This window comes from Vidua macroura, chromosome 1 (genome assembly GCF_024509145.1).
Source record: "Vidua macroura isolate BioBank_ID:100142 chromosome 1, ASM2450914v1, whole genome shotgun sequence".
Taxonomy (NCBI): Eukaryota; Metazoa; Chordata; class Aves; order Passeriformes; family Viduidae; genus Vidua; species Vidua macroura.
In genome coordinates this window covers 82,104,759-82,124,791 of record NC_071571.1, presented here as the reverse complement: position 1 = coordinate 82,124,791, position 20,033 = coordinate 82,104,759, and the positions used below count along the sequence as shown (strand labels likewise).

Below are 20,033 nucleotides of genomic sequence, written 5' to 3'. Positions count from 1 at the left end.
GGAGAGGATGAGTAACAGTGACAGAGGAGATGAGAAAGCCTCCCGTGCCACTCACTGGTGTGCACAGCCTGTGCTGTGCCAACGTATAAAAAAAGTCAGCATTTCTGATTTGAGTTGCAAGTCTCCTGGCGAGATGCTTCTGCAAGCTCATGGAACCCAGGAAATTAATGTAATGCACAAGTAAATTAATGTTTTGCTCTTTGTTTCTTGGCTATGGTCGATGTAACCTATGGCCAAGATCACATATTTTACAGCATGTTCCTATCCAGTGGCACCAGCGCCCTTGCAGACATAATTAGGGGTGAACTGGGTGCTCTCAAAAATATCTTTCCCCTTGGCTGGTTGATGTAGAGCGGTTTGCGCTCATCAACCTTGTGGAGAGGGAGGGGACAGTGACTGACTTCAGAGCTGAAAGTTAGGTATGTAATGAATATTTAAAATACCCAAATCACAAGGATCTCTTTGCTGTGTGAAGCTGGGTAGCTTCTATGAGTCAACTTTTGAGTTTAAACATACTGCACTATGACCAGCAATTCTCCACAATACAGTAGGATTTATTAATAGAAAATACGTCAATATGAGTTTGTCTTTGTACATGTTAGCAACATGTACAGTGAAACATTTTTTTTTTTTCAATCTATATTGTTATAGTTCTTTTGTGTTATCTGACATAACCATTTATATTTTGGGCTTAAATATGCTATTTGTCAAAATGTACTTTCAGTGTTAATATACCTTTAAAATCATAGTTTATCTTTCAAATATTGAATTCATTTTTTTTTTCAAATCAATATTGCTCATGTTAGTGCAAATTTGTTAAATCTTGAGATAGGTTAACCATTCCTTCCAGACCATAAACAGCATTTAATAAAACAGTGAGATTTATATAGCTCTACACAGCTGAACAAGATTCTAATACGAAGCTTGTTAAAAAAAAAATCTGACATTTTACAGTACATCAATTGCATTTTATACATTTTTTTTAAACAGTTTTGTTTCTTCTCTATTTCTGTGTGTGATCTAATACAAGAATGAAGGGAACAGCAATAGGTAATGATACTTTCCTCAGTATTAAAAAGAATGCATCATATATATCTTGCTCAGTATGGCGGCAGTGTTGTATTTCCAAACCTGGAAAAGAAGCCAGGTAATTCAACACCTTCTCAAAACCCAGTACAGCAAGAGTGAACATTACCAGTCGGAGCACTTGCCACTACAGAAAAATGGAAACAAATCAATACAAAGTATAGACAAAAGGTATTTTATGCCACATCATCAATCCAGAATCTCTCACTTGAGCAATGGTCAACATTTGACTCCAAATAATTCCTAAGAGGAGCTGAAAGAGGGCAATGTGGGCATTTCAGTACTTTGAAGAATGGAAATCTATCTAACTTACAATAATCTCCTGTCCTAAGAACTTTGAACAGAACGATGCATCCCCTCGACCTGTTGGCAAACCTGTGCCTGGAGAACTACACCAGCCTGCTGTTTGTCAGGCAGTCAAGAAGAACTTCCAGTTGCGAGTGACATTCTTTATTAAAAAAAAGTTTTTATACTGAAAATGTGCTTTGTTCAAAAGAGCACTGCAAATGTCACTTATTAAAATCAATGTAATAAATAAAATATAAACAACCTGTGTCCAAAACTATGAATAGTATTTTTATCTACCTCACTATACATCTGGCCCACTGTGCCCCTCCCACCCACCCTTTCTGAAATGTTTTAAAAATTTTTTTGCATGCTATTTTTTCCCCTTGTTTACTACAAAGAGCAAAGGTTACATATCGTACACTGGGAAAAGCTGCCCAAAAGGTTAAACTATAGTCCTAGATTACCAATAAACCAATTCTACATCACAATACCCGCCTGCATGAACTACTTGGGCTGCGTCCTATAGAGCAGGTGATGACTTGTGAGAGACTTCTCCCCCTGGGCACAGCCAGAAGTGTGCCAGGTGATGTTAAAACTATTACAGTGACTAACCACAGAAATGTCTGCAACCTAAAACAAATTCCTTATTGGCAATTTAAGCAATTTAAGCAATTTACAACTACTCCATTAGTGGTGGGTCTTATGCTCTGAAAACTGTATGCTGAACTGTTTGTTGCCTGAATCACAGAAATGAAGAAATGCTTCTTTTTTTCCTTCCAGCATTACATGAGCTAAGATGAATATACCAGCTTTTCTGGCCTCCTAGCCTATGTAGCTGTTCTTTACTTTTAAAATAATAATAATAAAAAATCTCTGTGCCTTACACTTTTTAGAATTTCACTTTAAATGCAAAGAAATGGTCTTTATTATCATATTTGAGGAATGTGTTCTGGGTATTGGGTTTTATTTTTGGTATGGGTTAAAATAAATGATTGTCCTAATGGTTCAAGAATTGGACCCTTCTGTAGTCTAAAGAGTTTGGAGGGTCCAGGTTATAGTCTGATGGGTCTTAGTTTCTCATTCCCTCAGGGAGATGGCAAGATCAAACCCTGCCTTCCTTGAGCACTTACTGGTTGGTGGCTGGAGAGTAATGAAATTTCTTCAAGAGGAGATCAAACGATCTTATTTTAAAGGAAATGGCACCTAAGGGTGATGGAGTTGGTGATAAAAAATCAGCTACCCCTCCCTTTGTGAGCATGTGGCCTAGCAATGTTGAATTGCTGTTGATGGTTACGGAAGTGAGTAAGAGAAAGCACATACTGGAGTTTCCACTGTTTAAAAGAACTGAAAATCAAACAAAAATTGAAGCTTAACAAGGAGAACATTGGATGAAAAGAAGTCTTACACCACACAAACACACACACTCAAACACATGCACACAGAATACTATGCATACGTGGACACACACGAGTAAGAATGTGTATTTTTATGGTAGGTTCTTGGAAATAGACATTCTTAGCAAATATGGATGACAGATCAATTGTAATTTATTTTCTTTTAACACTGTATCATCATAAAGAAAACTGGTATAAATGAAAAAAATCTATTTCAAATATCTACATCTAAAATTTTAGGCAGTGAAAAAGCACTTTGTTGACAAGGAGTGTGGAATGATGAATGTTAATTGTCAGAAACTGCTGAATGCCTTTTTTTTGAGTTGCCACAAACAAAGTCACATATCAGAACAAACAATACTGCTAAATATTCCTTTTTGTTTTTTTTTGATATTTTTTTTGGATTTTTTTTTTTGTTAAAACGCACCGGGGAAAAGAAAACAAAAAACTGGAAATTCATACATCTTTCAAAATTTGAAATTGAAGCAATATTTAGGACCATAGATGAAGAAACACTGTGGCATTGGTGTAATATACACAATGCACCTTTTTTTTTTATCTGTAATGTACATCAAATACTTTACAACAATGCATTAACAAAAGGCAAGAAACATCCTGCTGTACAGAGGAAACCCCAAATGCAACTTGAAGCCTAGATTCACAATGAATGAGGATATTAAACAAGGTGTGAGAAGCTGTTCCCCATAAAGTATGTACTCTGCTCAATAACTTGTGCTTAACTCTTGACCCAGATCCACTGTCATGTTCTTCCTCCTTCCTTCAGCCACGTTCAATATACAGCACTGAACTTTAGACTCTACAGGCCAACAGTAAAGTTGCCCCACACTGTAAAATATATATAAGTATATATATATTTCTTTCTAATTACTCCCAGGTTTAGCTTTCGTATCTTTTAGCCTTCTAAAAAAATCTCTTAATTTTTCCCATACTGGTTATCTGTGCCTTCCTATGGAACAGGCTTTAACAAACTAAATTTGCAGGAAAAAAATGTCTCGTGGTATGCATGCACATGCACAGTTCCTGGAGCTTTTGTATCTGCCCAAGTCTCAAACCCAGGAGTCGGGAGAGGCTGGATAGTGGCTTGTTTCATAGTTAAGTTCACTATAAGGACGAGCAGCTGAGTAGAAGTCGACGTAATTGCCAGTTGACTTTAGTCCCAGGTGCATGTTGTATTCACTTGCAGGTGGACGATGATGCACTTGGTCCTCAAAGAAGGACTCGTCATAGTTTCTTGTTGAATTCTGAAATGACTGATATGGTTCATAATCTTTTCTGCTGGGCTCCTGTGGAACTGGCTGTGTTGAAACCTGAAAGACAGTAATATCCACAGCTTGTTAGATACAACTGATTGTAGGCAACAGGATGGAAGGAGTAAATCTCACATTTCTTATGCTAAAAATACAAAATTGTGCATTATCTTAACTTCTGCTCAAAGCACTGCTTTAATAGTGAATTAATTCCACAGCTCTGCCATGTAATTTTATTTCTTGAAATTTATTTAATAGCATCAAATAGTTCATCAAGCATAGCTTATACTTCACTTTTGTGAAGTAGTTCATCCAGCATAGCTTATACTTCACTTTTGTAACTACAATCTGTGTGTAACTTGCAGCTGTATAATGCAAATATTGGTGACCAAAATTCATCCTTGAAGAATTACAATGTAATCAATTTACACTCTGAAGATGCTAAACATTTTGCAGCTGCCTTTGACTGAAGTGAAATTTAGGGGAAGAGGTGACACCATATCCTTAAAAACAGTCTTCAGGGCACTGACATGAGAAAAGTGCCCTGAAATGGGTTCTTCTGCTACTGTTAAGCAGAAGCATCATCTTAACACCTCCTCAATAATTCATATTGACAATGTTGTGTTGTTGGTACATTCCAGCTAGTCACCTGGAAGCTGGAATGTTTATGATAAGCAGAAAAATAAATCTCAGATGGTCCTCTAACCTAAGGTTGCCATACTTTTTTTTCCAGACATCCCTAGTGAATCTCTGATTTTATAGTTGGGACTTTATTGAAATCTGATATGTATAAACACATGCTGACTATCCTAGAAGACTATCTTCTGCTTCAGGCCACCTCTGTATGTTTGGGCGGACTTTGTGCCTGCAAAATTATGTAGCCTGTCATTCCTCAGATGGTTATCACTGGGAATACCAATGCTCAGACACCTATGTGAGAACACTTTGTGGATCCTGCTGCTCTGTACATGTTAGTAATGCTCCCTCAAGATGGCAGGAACAGTCACACTGCTATGACCCGAATTCCATGATATTTGTTCAGAACAAATATCTGTATTGCACTCTATGCAGGGATTGAAAAAGGCTGCCTAAGTTCACTACTTTTAGTAGTCCCATAAGTGATGTTACAAGTTTTGGCCCGATATAACAACTGCACAAAGGAGTGTAACTACTCTAGTTTCTAGTTTCTATTTCTAGAACTGCTATCAAGGAGTAACTGACCTTCAGGACCTCACTTCATTTCCCATATTCAAACACAGGTGTTTGATTTGGACATAGGAGTAAAATTCTACATGAAGTAATCAGTTTATTTGTGATGTTTTTAAATTTCTGGTAATTTTTTTCCATTTCCCTATACAATGTTGCACCAGTCTTTGGCTATCTGGAACAGTAACATTTTAGTCTCTGTACTTACCTGATTATGTTTGATATCTTCAGCAGGCGCACCATATGAATTCCTGTACAAAGTTGAGATTCCAGTGTTCTGAGCTGCAGAGAGAGAAAAAGCAGATTCACCAAACATACCTCTTTGGCCTCAAAGTATTAAATACATCATTCTATACATAATACAAACCCTGTTTCCCATACACCAAAGTCTTTAAAAACACCTGCAGACTTTTCCTTCCACTGCACCGTCATCATCTTTGCTTTGGTGTAAATACACCTCTTTGGTATTAATTTATTTATTAATGGTAACATGCTCCATGTCATCTTCATAACAATCTTGTGCACTTCTTATATGTATCAACAAAATAATTTCATACAAAGCTAGCATTCAATAATATATTTCAGGTTATAGATGGGCTTATGTAACATCTGCAACAAACAGCAGCTGTAAATATTGAGATTAAGAAACATTTCAGTTCTTTCACTTCAGTTGGACAATGTGGATTATTAATCCTACAGTCATTTTACTTTCTCATGAAATTATTCAAGCATGAAGTGATTAAATATAAGTGACTAACAAGTTATGCAAAAAGGAATATGTAGTTATACTGGAGAGGTTTGGTCAAGATAGTCTCAAATACATGACTGCCATCACTGCTGTCACTTTCTTCTCAAATGTCCTACTACTCAAATGCACAGACAAAAATTGAGCTACAAGTTTGAAACTGGAAGTATTTCTAAAGAGAAGGAGGATAATATACATTCTTGCAAAAATTTATTTCAAACCCCATCTCAAAAAACCCCAAATGAAAAGCAAAGGATTTTCCTTGTAAAGCTGACTCCATTGATCCGTCTGTTTTGGCAATGTAGCTGAAGCTGAGTTTGCTGGTAGGACTTGAAAGACTGTAGTTATTTCTCATATTTGAAAGACTATGAAGGTAGCATTTTGTGTGGCTGCTGCACACTTTTCATGCATTATTAACTTTACAGACTTTCTAACCAATGGCTGAATGCTGCTATGAGGACTCTTACTATAAAACAACAGGCCGGAAAGTAAAAATTGAGTAGCTGTGAATCAGAGTCACGAATGGAACTGAAACATGTGGCTCATGACTACTCTCAGGTCTCTGTGCAATGGCATAAAACCTGGAGGCACCAAGAGTGGCCTTTAATACTTTCACAGCTCAAAACTTGTGATGGCAAGCACTGAGCATCAGAGCTGAAAGCTGGACATGGGATCCATGCTAGTCGTATCACTAGAAGAACCATGTTACCGAAGATGTAAGCACTCTTTCTTCCTTTGGCAACGTGCAAGCATGGACATCTGCATGTGAAACTTCCTCTGCCTTTCCTCTCACCATTGCACCCTTTCTGGAGACAGGAATGGCGTGGCCTTCAGCCAAAGCTGACTGGAATACATCAATTCTGGTCTTCACATCTGTCATGGGTTCCATGCTGAGGGTATAATTTTTGTCAGTTTGATGCACTGCTCCATGTTGCTGCTTTACAGATCTCAGATGGTTTTTCTTAAAGATCTGCACTATGTGAAAACAGGATAAAGACAGGGGTTATATGGTGGCCTGATGAGCTCTAACAGCTGGAAAAAGAGATTTTTCATTTCATAACCATTAACTGGTAGGGGTGAAACTCCTCTTGTTCTTTGAAGAGCTGGATGCAATAACTAAGAAAGTACGGAGTCCTGTGTAGGAAATGGAGAAGAGTCCTGGAGGTCTCCAAGTGCAGCATGAAACATTTTTTTTAGGTGGCAAGAATATGAACTCTAGTGACAGATGCTGGTTGGGCTCCTCCAGTGGTAGGTACTCTTAATTCTACCTGCATGCCAATAGTCTGTAACAGATAGAAATAGGTGAAATGATGGAAAGTAGTGCTTGAGTAGATTTCTTTGGTTGTCAACATTAATGCGAAAGAGTTGATCTGCAGAGGTTCTCACTGTTCAGGTTACATTTTGTCACTTAAGGAAATTTGGAGACTTGACTGCTATTTCAGGGGGTTTCTTTATATTCCAGGTGCAGCCTCTGCTATAGTGTTTGAAAATATCCCTTCTGATGAGTCTTTAGTATTAGAGAAGTTTGCATCAACATTGCTCTTTATGGTGCATCTCATGACAACACGACTCTCAGTAGTACAGCTGCCAGATCTTTCCTTGATATCATCTTTTTAATGCTGTTTTTCTGATTTTCCTGCTTGTGCCACAAAATGCCAGAAGAAGTTTTGTTATACAAATTCCTCTTCTCAAGATCTAAAGATTCTCAAGTGTTTCAGATATCCATTTTGTGAAGTCCTAGTTTTTGAAAAAAAATATTAAAGTGACATTCAATGTATCAGACTGTCATAGATGGAGGAAGAACTTCTTGTAACCATTTTGCTTTTATGAATATATGTGCCAAGATAGAGTGGGTTTGAAGTTTCATGCATACAAGTTTCTAGTCAGACATGACTGAGTTCAGATAGGTCAGTGCTGTTTGTGGTTGTTCGATGTCAAGAGCAAAAAGACTGGTACAAGGTGCAACTGTAATATGAGGGTATTATAAAGAATCTGATGATAAATAACAAACTAGACACATGCTAATTTGTATGTTGTTCCTTCAGGCAATTAGACATTAGGAGGGAGGTCATGACCTTTCCATATTGATATATAAAAAGATGTGGTACATATGTGCTGCTATTAGCCATGACTATTATAAACCTAGAAATAGTTCAGGGTTGGTGTGTAGCTGTCCAGTGCACTACTGTGACATTTGCACTGATGTGCTCACAAATGTCACATACCAGATTGAAATTTTACAGTCTCTTACATCACGCATTCCGTGATGGAAAATGGGTAGTTTCAGCTTATGAAAATAGTTGCAAGTCCTGTGTTGCTGATTTCACTGCAGTGATGGGGATACAAATTCAAAAGTTTAAAATGAAAAAGAAACCCTCAAACCCTTAGTAATCTTTTCTTAAAGCAATAAAAACAATGAGACATAAAATGCTTGAAAATAAATGCCAGGAGTTCAAGAATAAAAAATCTTGGCTTAGGCTAGCTTGGATGCTGAGGTAATTCTGATTCTGGAGGAAATGTAAGTCAAGCAATGTAGCTAGCAGCCCTGCTCCAGTACCTGCTTCTGAACATGCAGGTGGAATCCCTGGGAACTCCATTCCCACTCTGCCATGTTTCAGTGAGCAGTTGACTCTTGCTGTCCAAAAGTAGAGGACAAGAAAGGAGAAAATGAGCTAAATGAATGGACAGATATTGTGTGGTTAATATCTGATTGTTCCTGATAATATTGTATATTTACGATAATAATAAAATTGTAAAACAAATAGAAAGATAAGTCAATGAAGTATTTTTTAAAATAAAAATAGCAAGAGAAGGGAAAGGAGTGGAAGGAGTAAGAAACAGAGATACTTCTGCAGCCACATTTCTTCACAGTGATGTGTGAACTAGCTGAAAATTAAATTAATAGAGGAGCGATCAGCGTGTGTGTTTATGTGCCTATTTTATGCAGTCTCTAAACATCAGTACATGATAATACTGAAGAGGCACTTTCTGGTAGGCAAAATAGTGAGCATTCTAAAATTAATACTATGATCAACCCGCAGTACTTTGTGGTTCAATTGCATACAGGACATTACAGAAAAACACTTTTCTTTCTCCCTTCTGTTCACTCTTCTAGGTGATACTGGTTAAAAAAAAAGTCACATAGCTCCCTAGAGCAGTTTTCTTTAAAGATGACAAAAATTGAAAATTATGTCACTCAGTGATGTCATTGACCAAATTCATATATCCCAGTCACTTGATTAATGGTTTAGCATTTGGCTTTCAGATTTTGGAAGTGCTTATTCTGAACACATTTACAGACACTTTGGAATAACAAGATGCTATCCTTTTGCCCTCAGGAACACAAACTGATAATAAGAAAGGACAGCTCAGCTGGACAGGTAGTCATCCTCATCTGGTATCAAACAACCTGCTTTTTCTGCAGCAAGTCTCCATTTAAAATAATTTAGTTCAACACAGTAAAGGAAAATGCTTCTGTACCTCACAAATCTTAGGTAACAGAGATCATTACCTGTCACTACAACTGCCACCTTCCTGCACAGTGGAAAATGAGGTTAAGGGCATGAGAAAAGATTACAGTGCATTATTGTTTCTGAAAGTAATAATAATAATAATAATAATAATCCTGACCACCTGCAACACCTGATGGTGTTTTTATTTGTGTTCCAAATATGCATGGACTTGCCAGTAAGTTTAAATAACAAAAGTATTCTTGATTAATTCTCCACAACCAAAGGAAAAGTAAATTAATCAGAAGTTTTTTTCTGCTGTTGGAAGAGAAGTCACAGCATGTTGACTATGATGTACATATTAGCTCAGTGAGGGAACTAAAAAAGTAAAAGAAAGAGAAATAAAGGAAAGAATCCCATGACGGTACACAGGAACCTTATCTTCCCTGTTCTGAAGGAAAACACCATGCCATAAATAACATTATCACGTGCACTCACAGTTCCCGTTTTCCTAAATGGAATATAATAGTTTTTGTCTTAAAAATATACTTTAGGTGACAGAATTTTATAATTGGTTATTATTTTCTACAGAGAGGAGAAAATGGACAGTACATATAAAAGGCATCATAAACCTGTGAAGAGGGCAGTGAAAACTTTGATACTGTGCCTCTTTTTTTTATCTATCCTTGTGAAATCAATGTAAGTTATCATCTTCAGCCAAACTGTTTACTTCATAGATTCTCCATTTTCCCCAGAGGTTTCCTGACAAATCCTCAGGATGGCAGGAAGCCAACATTCCTACGTCGAAAATCTATCAAAAAACCTTCATTTCAGTCCCAGCCCAAAGGTCATAAAATTTTTCAACTACAAACTGAGAAGAGCTTTGGAGAAGAGCAGTCATGGATAAATTGGGACTACAGCTGAGGCTCTACACTCTGTGTAAAATCCGTAAGTCAAAGAAAGCTTTGTGTAATACATCAGTTTGGCACAAAAGTAGAAGAGCAGATCAAAATATGTGTGTGCCAGGTGGAACCTGAGAAAACCTTCATCTTAAGTCCCATCCCTGTGGATGTATCGGCTACAGTGCACTGTCTGATGGACAAAATGAAACGCAGTCATTGCATGAAACTTGCTACATGAACTTGTATTAGGTCACTCAAGCAAAGTCAAAATGTCTCACAAAATCACAAATACTGACTTTATATGTTTTTTAAAATCAAATATTTATTATTTAATAAGCTACAATTATGTTACACAAATTCCATGCTGAATGTTGATGAGCAAGACTCCTTCTGTCATTTTCTTTTGTTCTTATAATGGTGCTTAATTTGAGCTTAGACCAAACGTGCAGAGATATGGTGATCTGAAAGAGACAAAGTTACCTGTTAATTCCATATTTATTTGTACATTGGTCATGTAATATTGTGAAATATTACAATTTTTTATTTGAATTTGTTTGATTTTTTTCCCCCCTCACTGAGCTCAGGAGCTTGACAGACAGTTGATAGCTGAGCATGATGCTAAGAGTTTCAAGTTGCCTTACTAAAAGCCCACCTGAATAATTGACAGAAATAGCCAAAATACAAGACAATATTAGAGGAAAACACAATGGAAAAATCAAAGTAGAGTAAAGGTTGCTGAGGCAGTACAAACCTCACAATCTGAAAATTATAATGTAAGAGAAAGAAAATAAGGGAAGTAGGAACTGGAGAAGGAAAACATCACAGTAAAAAAAGAAAATGAAAAGGGGTGTGGAAAAAGAAAAGCCCATCTTTTTAATGTATGGAGAGAAACAAGACTATATGCAAGGAAACCCAAATTTTCAGCATGGAGACATTGTATTTTGGTGAACTTTATGATATAATTTGCTAATCTGAATTTACAGATACAGCTAGAATTTACAGATACAACTAGAACAAAATACTGACTTTTCCTTTTCAGCCTGATGCTCTTATTCCTGAGATTCACCCTTTATGGATCCTTGACAAATGGCTGAAAAATCTTCAGTGCTGTCCTTCACAATCAGCCAAGTAAAGGCCACTGAACTGTTATAGAAAACTTCCTCGTGCAGTGACTATGAAACACTCAAAACATTACAGACACACAAAATGCAGTACCTTGACTGAATCTTCTGCACTTTCCCATAGTACCCCACAGAAGTCATTCAGGACACTCCTAATTTGTGTGGTTTCCAAATGCTCTTGACTGTCATTCTTTTCTTCAGATTTTCACCTTCAGGCGAATTAACATTCCATATTGCATTTTCACACAAGTTCCAAGGCTGCACTTTAGGTTTTGATTACATAATCACATATAACACAGTAGATGCAATGTGAGTATCTTCATATGCTGAATACAGCCTTGAAAGATGGATCTTATGGATGGATTGATGCTGAGTCAACGTGTTCCTGGTGAGCAACCCATTCTGTCTCTGAGCAAGACCTCTGCAGAGGGCATGGGAGAAGGTAATAGGCATTCAGACTTCTCACTGTGAATTTTTGCCTACTCCAAGGCAGCATTTGGAGAAGAAGAGACTGTGATGCTTGGTACTGTACAAAATTGACAAAAAGTTCAATAATGGTTATATCGGCCTGTACAATGGTGATGGAGACCAACATGTATTTTGCAAGAGAATTCAGGAAGCGGTACAGCACTGGGAAAAGCACTCAAAATTTCTTAATTACTGAAATGCTATGAGAATAATGAGCTCACTGGGGAAGAGAGGCCTTCAGAGAAACCTGCAACAGATGCTACAATATACACAGAAAATTACTGCATTTAAATCAGCCCTGCTAAGGAAGTAACATAGATAAAACTTTACAAAGAGCCACAAATTTCCTATGAATACTGACATACAAAATAAGGCAACTCATCCTGGAGAGCATTCCCTGCAAAAGACAGATGTTAGGGATCATTGTACATGCTCAAATATACCAGTTAATTCAAAGTGATCAACCAACTTCCTTCTGAACTGAAAATAAATGTAAAATTGAAAAAGACATACAAAATTGGATTTAGAGCCTTTCTTCTGTGAAGAACCATGCTGTTCACAAATCATTTTCACATACTCTTGTATTCATTTAAATGTATCTTCAATTGTATTTCTCAAGGTGGCTAAAACTTGGGAATTAACCAAAGCAGGTTGACTCTTCTCCACAGAGCAGCAAGCCCAGGCAATCCTATAAAATCAGTGTTCTATCACAGCTGATTTTTATATTGCTATGCAAGCAAAATCTCACCTGTCATGGTGTCTTTCCTAGAAGTGTGTTCTCCCTTACTTCCATGGTAAGTGGCGTTAGTTCCAGTTGATTCATAGTCTGTTTTTCTTTCTTTTAGGCTGATCATTTCCCGAGGTGAGGCTGGGGCACTTGCTAGATAACAAAAATGGATTTTTTCTTTTTTTAAACGTATATGACTGAATGTAGGGTTTAACTCTTGAGTAAGCATTTCAGTAAAGTTTGTATCTGTTAGTTTTCTAACATGAAGTTGATTGAAGAAACACTAGCATATTATGGAGGAAAAGAAGAGATGCTCTTATTTCAAAGGCAAGGCAAATGTATTCATTGGACAATCAACTGCAAACATAATTTTACTTCTGAACGTTAAATTTCTTTTTACTTACATCCAACATCTAAGATGATTGCTATTAAGAAAAAAAAACGTACAACAGTATTTTTTTTTCTCAAAACTTTTTTTGTCAAAAATTTCTGGTATGGGCACTTCCATTTTTTCCTCAAAATAGTTACTTTATTTCCATTGAAAAGACTGTTAACTTTCAACTGTATGGGAAAAACCCTTATAAAACTGTTTTCTTCCCTTTAATCTTGAAAATAAACAAACAAATTAAATTATTTGAATGGAAAAGGGAAGAAAAGAAAGCCTTTTTTCCCCTAGGAAACATATATCAAAGAATGCCTAACAATTAAAGGTAACTCAAATAATTTCTCTGTCTTTAAATATCTATATGTGTGAATAACTGCCATTAAAGCAACAACTGCTACTTTAGGCTATTTTTATTAAAACAAAATCCTTCATCACCTATACTCATGGTACAGCTAAAAGGAAGAAAGGACAGGCAACAAAAAAGAGAACTGGGTTTTATACTCGAGTCTCACACACTGGAGAATGTGGAGGTGATCACTGGCACTGATCATGAAGCCTTAGAGCTTGCAATGCTTAGGAAAAGGAGAAAAGCAAAGGAAAAAATAATGGCTTTCAAGTAAACTAACTACAATATATTTAGGTGTTGGTAAATAAAGTGCACTTTCCCTGTTGTGGAGGGCAGGAGAAGGAGCACAGGGTGAGTGGCAGAACTCCCCAGAGCCTTGTAAGGGCACAGTGGTACGAACATTACTGAAGTGATGGTGCTCACCTGCACACACTTCCCTGCCTCCAACCACATATCTGATATGTAAAAAGAAGCTCAAAACCAGTAACAATGCCTTTGTTCAAGAATAAGGAAAAGAAAAAAAATTAAAAATGTAATACAAACTCTTTGTGAAGCTTAACCTTGAGGCATATCTTCCATCATCTCTAAATTACGTTACATTTTTAGTTGAGCAACAGTGAAGTACTAGCACTCAACTATGGAGTAGGGAAGCACAAGTGATGTTGAATTCTGCTTCAATTGGTTTTTCTGGCCCTGGCCTCTGAATTTACAGAGCAAATGCAGGACAGATGTTCTTTCTTGTGAAGCCATTAGAATTGGAGATTGCTTTTAAACTGTTTGCCAATAGTGATGTAAATCTAAAGCTGATAATCTGGCAGATATAGAGACATGACGTTAAACTACCAAATCAGCTAATGGCAGCTTGAGTCTAATGGGGAGCAGGCCAGAATGCAAACCTTTAAAAAGCTGCTAGCAGAGAGGCACATTCTGTTTCACATACACTGGTAATGGTTATAAACACTCAGGTGTTTTGAAAAAAAATGACTGATACAGATAAAATCATCTCTCTCTGTTCCCTGTGGGAATTCCCTCGCTCTTTCCATGAAAGGAAAACTACTTTCTGGGAAGCATTAAAATGCAGAAGCACCCTCTTTCAGAGTTTTTACTGGAAGCAAAGCTGAAGACTTTGGTTGATGTTAGACTGAAAATTGATATAATGTTTTTCTGCTCTAATTCTTAAAGGGCACAGAAAAGCCTGTTATCACCCAGTCCTAGGGATGGATGGGATGGTGTGAGTTCATTTATTTTAACTCTTTACCCCAAGGTAGGATCCAGTATACTAACATAATTCTTGACAGATTTTAATCTGGAACTTAAGATCTCTAATGACAGAGCTCACATAACTGCTCCGAGCAGTCTGTTCCAGTGATTTCTTTCCCCACTGCTAGGAAATGTCTGACTCCTTGCTGCTCATTATTTTCATTTGTCTGCTATGAAAGCAGAAAAAGTTCACACCATTCCTCTTCACAGCTGGCTGTTACATGCTTGAAGATTTGGTGTGTACCTCTTCCCACTGTCTCCATCTCCTCTCTCTTTTACTTGAGTTAAACAATAACAGTTCATTCAGTATCCTAATTTCCATATCCTAATTTTTCCACCTTCCAATTCACGTGTGCAACTGACAAAAATCCCCAGGTAATTTCTAAAGGACTTTAGAAATTAGGAAATATCACCTAGTCAGACATTCTCCTTATAACTTATTTTTAAAGGATTGGTTATTTTTTTTCCCTTTGAACATTACCTCCAATTTCTCAGGATCACTTTGAATTTCAATAATGCCATCAAAGAACATGAGTTTCTTCCAGGTTTATGTCGCCCACAAAGGTAATAGATAACTTTTGCGTATTATTTGGGTCATTACTAAAACTACTGAAGAGTACTGGACCCAACCTAGGCTTTAAGCACAGCATTCTGCCATTTTGGCAATAAATTTCCTTGTGAATGGTTTTCAGTAAGTTTTTTATTTACCACACAGGATGTTTTCTGAACTGTTGGCTAGCTTGCCTTAGGCTTTTCCATAAAAATGATGTGTGAAAGAGTGTTACTGATCATAGGAAATTGTACTTACTGACTTCTCTTTCTGCAAATTCTTGTAGCAGGAATTCAGATGGATTTAATAAGAGCAATAGGTATTGAATCAATGCTTGCATTTGATATGGATACTACCAGACATACAGCAACTTACGTTATTATGTCGAAATAGATACTCCTAGAGTTAAGTAATATCTTATGGTCCTACTACCTTTGAGCTGTTCAGGTTCTGATTATTTGTTCCAGCAGTTTTCTAGACTGACATTGAGCTGACTGATATATAATGACATGAGCCCTTCTTCCTTCAGAAACAGCCACTATTATTTGTGCTTTTCCAGTCTTATGATAACTGCGGATGGCAGTAAAATTTCATCCAAAATTTAGAGTAACAGAAGTGAGAAGATGGCTCTGGCAAGAGACAGAACTAAGATCTCAGGGCCAGACATTTCAAGTACCTTGCACTTACAGTCAAGACGAGATTTTAGAGAAGAAAAAAAGGAACAAGAGCCCTTTATGGACTTGTGTAATGGCAGATTTTAAAAACAGAATAGCAGCTCTCACTGTATTTGTGGCTACATTTTCACATCTCCTCAATTGTTGTTCTGCAGGACTAAGATGCAGCTTCTAGATAATTAACAAATTAATTTTCTTAAAAAAACAAACTATGGCATAATGGTAATAATAAGTTTGGCAATTTTAATCCTAAACTCTTGGTGTACCTATGGAATGATAGCATTTGATTGAACAAGCAGCAGAAAGGCCACTGAAAGACTGACAGTGGACTCTGTTTATCTTGAAAATTTTTCACTGGGAATGGCTTTATCTAATGAAGGTATGTTTTACCTTTGAGTAAAGTGAGGGAAGGATTACCCTATTTCTAGATAGAAAAACTAACTTGCACTATGGCATTAGTTGAGATACTTACATTAGTTCATTGTGCAGCTCATATAGATTTGATAGTAGCTGGTGTAAATATGCTATCAATGTTAGGAAGATGTGCAGACAAATCTGTGAAACTTACATATGCATATGTATACACTCATACCCAGAATAAAAGCTGACAAAAAATGTAATGTGGGTTTTTAAACTTTTGCTAAGTGTGCAAAATGGCCATAAACCACATAGTGGCTTTCATGACTAGCAAAGTGAGCAACAGAATTTCCTGGTGCTACCAATGGGTGCCACTGCCCGGAGATCTAGTCAGGTAATCCCCATCAAGAAAGCATTTTGGGACAATTTATGACAAAACATTGCGGAATAACCTTTGTGCTGTAAAACTTTACCAGGTGCTAATGAAAAAAAATTAAAAACTTCTTTTGAACAGGCAATTTGGTGACAGTAAAGAATACACTTTGTGCCCTTCCACCAGAGTGAACAAGAAATCCAGATGTCAGGGCAAATGGCGGTGATGGGATTTTTACCTCTGGCTTTGCTTCGGCCTGGCCTTACCTGAGCGGTTGTTCGGAGACATGCGCACCGGAGAGATGGAGGGCGTGCGGGATGAAGAGTACGGTCTTTGCCGATCCCTTTCTATTGTTGAAGATGAGGCTACAAAGTGATACTGTGACCATCCATCCTGTAACACCAAGAATGGAGACAAGGGTCAGTGAAAATGCCACATGGTTCCCTGCTTTAAACAGGGTATTTTTCTCTGGTGTTTTCACTGCAGATACACCAGCAGGCTGCTGTCTTCCTCCTGCCACTGGATGGTAAATATAGTTAGTGATACAGGATAGGATGTGCTGACTGTACTGACACAGCAAGATTAAAAATAAATGTAGAAAGTTCTATAAAATAACACATCTCAGAAAGACTCAAATTACTAACACTTCTTTTAGGCTATTTGTTTAATAGCTCTGCCTTTTTCCCCACACCTCTATTTTCACATTGCAAACAGCATTCTGGCTTGAAATATTTTCCATTTTATAGGGAGGTTTTGGAATAAGTAGATTGGGAAGTTCCAGGATTATCAGACTGCACATCTATTCAGCTTAGTTATACTAACTGCCCTTTTGCTCACACACAAGAGAAAAAGAATCAATGCATTTTCCTTGTTCCAGTTTTCTTCAAGGCATATAGAATGAAATTCTATTGTTTCTATTTAAAACTATGTTCATGGTGATGTATTAAAAAATGCAAGAAAACAATACAAATACTAGAAACAGCTAGTTCAAAAATAAAAAAGGAAAGTTTAAATAATAATTTCTGCACCATAATGCAATGCGATAATCCAAAAGAATGTACTTCACATTTTAAAAATGTATTACATATAATCTGAAACTATCAGGAGAGCATAAACTGACTTCTGACAGTGTTCTTATTAAATGACAGTATTTCAAATGCCTTCAGTATTGATAGATTGCAACTATCTTTATCGGTGCTTAATGTTAAATGTAAATCAGTAACATTGAGATTTCCCAGTCTCACACAGCTTTAAAAATACCCACTTTCTGTTGGGCTCAGTGGAAACTGAGTCAAGCACCAGGCATGGTGCTAAAGAGAAGTTTTGCAACAAAATGCTGAAAAAAATAAACACAATAAAACATTACCAAAAACCAGTTGGCATTTTCCTCTTGCTCACAGAAGAATAATTCATGGTTGGGGTAGTAAAGACTATTCTCACCCCCTAACTCAGTTATTCCACACATCCAGCAATGAATCCCACACATCCAGCAATGAATTCCACACATCCAGCAAAATGCTTAATTCCATCCACAGAAACCATGGGCACCTGGCTCTCTGAAGAGAAGATGAGTTGAAAATCCCCTTTCCACGAGACTCTTAGAAAAGAGAACTCAGCAAGACTGTGACACAGCAGGAGGACAAAAGATACACTTCTTGTAGAGGGAAATTTTATAAACAAATTAGGACACCGACACTTAACTATGCGTGCTGAATGACTGTACTCCTCATGTAATGCATTTTTACAAACAGGGGTGTATCTCAGCTGCAATTTCAAAGACAAAAATGAGGAAGAATGAAATCTGGGCTATGGCTTTTACAGTACAGTCAGGATTTCCCTGGAGTCAGCAGTGACTGATTGTCCTCTATCACTCATGCTAAGGACACTTCACTGAACTGCATCTCATATTTAATCACAGTCATATAAGAAAATATAAGTGAGAAATCTTGTTAATTAATAAAATATAGTAAGAGTAACTTGAAAAAATAAATACTTGATCTTTAATGCCACTTCCTTAAACCAAAATTTTCTAGATACAACACTTCCAAAAAGAAGTTTCTACACAAACCACATCCTCCAAGCTAGAGGGAGGGTTCATGATAATGGAAGAAAAAAATCTGTGAAGCCCTTACTTCTTAAATCAAATTGAAAATTACTATACATTATATGTACATATATATAAAATACACATATTTTAAAGAAGACATAATAGTTTATAGTTAGAGCTATAATAAATAGCTTAAGTCCAACAATCTTATCCAAGACTACAAGTAACACATATAGGCTTAATTTTTTGTCTCTGGTTGACAATAACTGGTGCATTCCTTTCTCTATTATGAAACTGAAGGAGCAAACATGTAAGAAGCCCATGCCTTTATTCTGATGAAGAAAAATGGTTCTTCTTTCTCCTTCTCTGGGGTTAAGAATTTCTTACAAGAAAGGTGACTATATCTCCTGCTGATGTAGTTTTCTACAATAGAATTTATTTCTGTTAAAAATAAATTTTCTTTTAAACATATGGAAGAAGGGGAAGCTATGAAGAGGACAGAGTTTAGATCTGACAAAGAGAAAAGGCATGCACTACTCATTACTCTCTGCCTGCAAAAGAAGAGACTTCAACCATGCTTACATAGAGCAGGGTAGAAATGTTTCCAGTTCTGTGGATCTGGATGCATGCATGGCCAAGTATACTCTTCTTTTGCATTCTTGTTTCCCTCAAGTAAAATGCTGGCATATTGTTCAGAAAAAAGTGACAAGAGTCTTCCCCTTTCTTCCTGTTGCCTATTCCATGGGTATGGTATACAGTAATACCTGCAGCCTGGTTCTGATGGGAAGTAGATGAAAATAATCCTTGATACCTGCACCATCCCACGGACTGTGCAGGAATGGCATGTGGCACCAGTTTGGCTGTGCAGGACAACAGGTACTTTGTCAATGTTGCTTCCTCAGACACAGCACTGCGAGGTGCCTGAGCAGCAAGCAGAGCTGCTTTGGGGCACTAGCAATCTTTTCTGCAGTGGAGGTTTTCTCTTCTCTTCCCTGTAAATTTTCATTTTTCTCTCTGGTGACAATAGCACTTAAAATGAGGTCTTTAAATAAATTCTGCTACAAACTCTTAAGGTGGCAAGCCAAAACAGTTCAATAAGACAAGTGAGGCAAACAACAAACTCTAAGTTTAGTACTGACTTGGTATTGCCTCTGATTAAACAAGGCATACTCCTATCACTCTATGACAACTTTCACAGTGTTTTTCAACAGACTGTGGGCAGGTCCCAGACCTCACAGTATTTCAAAACCCTAATAGTTTCAAGTTACTTATCTTTAGCTCCCTTCTGCTACAAGGAACAAACTTCTTTCCTTGTAAAGGTAAACAGTTTGTAACAAATTTATTAAAACTATACCCATTAACAATTCTAAAAGCTATTAGTATTAAA

At 37.0% G+C, this 20,033-nt stretch overlaps 1 protein-coding gene across 10 annotated transcripts in view; it reads right to left on the bottom strand.

The window, feature by feature from the left end:
- Positions 1 to 2,899: 2,899 nt before the first annotated feature.
- Positions 2,900 to 20,033, bottom strand: part of CTNND2 (catenin delta 2) — a 634,494-nt gene continuing 617,360 nt past the window's right edge. For 9 of the 10 annotated variants that reach the window (XM_054003720.1, XM_054003943.1, XM_054004304.1 and 6 more), the window contains 4 exons: positions 16,866 to 16,992; positions 12,676 to 12,807; positions 5,451 to 5,524; positions 2,900 to 4,096 (listed from right to left, as the gene is read on the bottom strand). In XM_054003720.1, coding sequence (XP_053859695.1) covers positions 3,836 to 4,096; positions 5,451 to 5,524; positions 12,676 to 12,807; positions 16,866 to 16,992 — 594 coding nt within the window. In that variant the 3' untranslated portion in view covers positions 2,900 to 3,835. Of the gene's footprint in view, positions 4,097 to 5,450; positions 5,525 to 10,714; positions 10,800 to 11,553; positions 11,986 to 12,675; positions 12,808 to 16,865; positions 16,993 to 20,033 lie in introns of those variants that run through there. The other variant, XR_008441479.1, reaches the window with a different exon arrangement.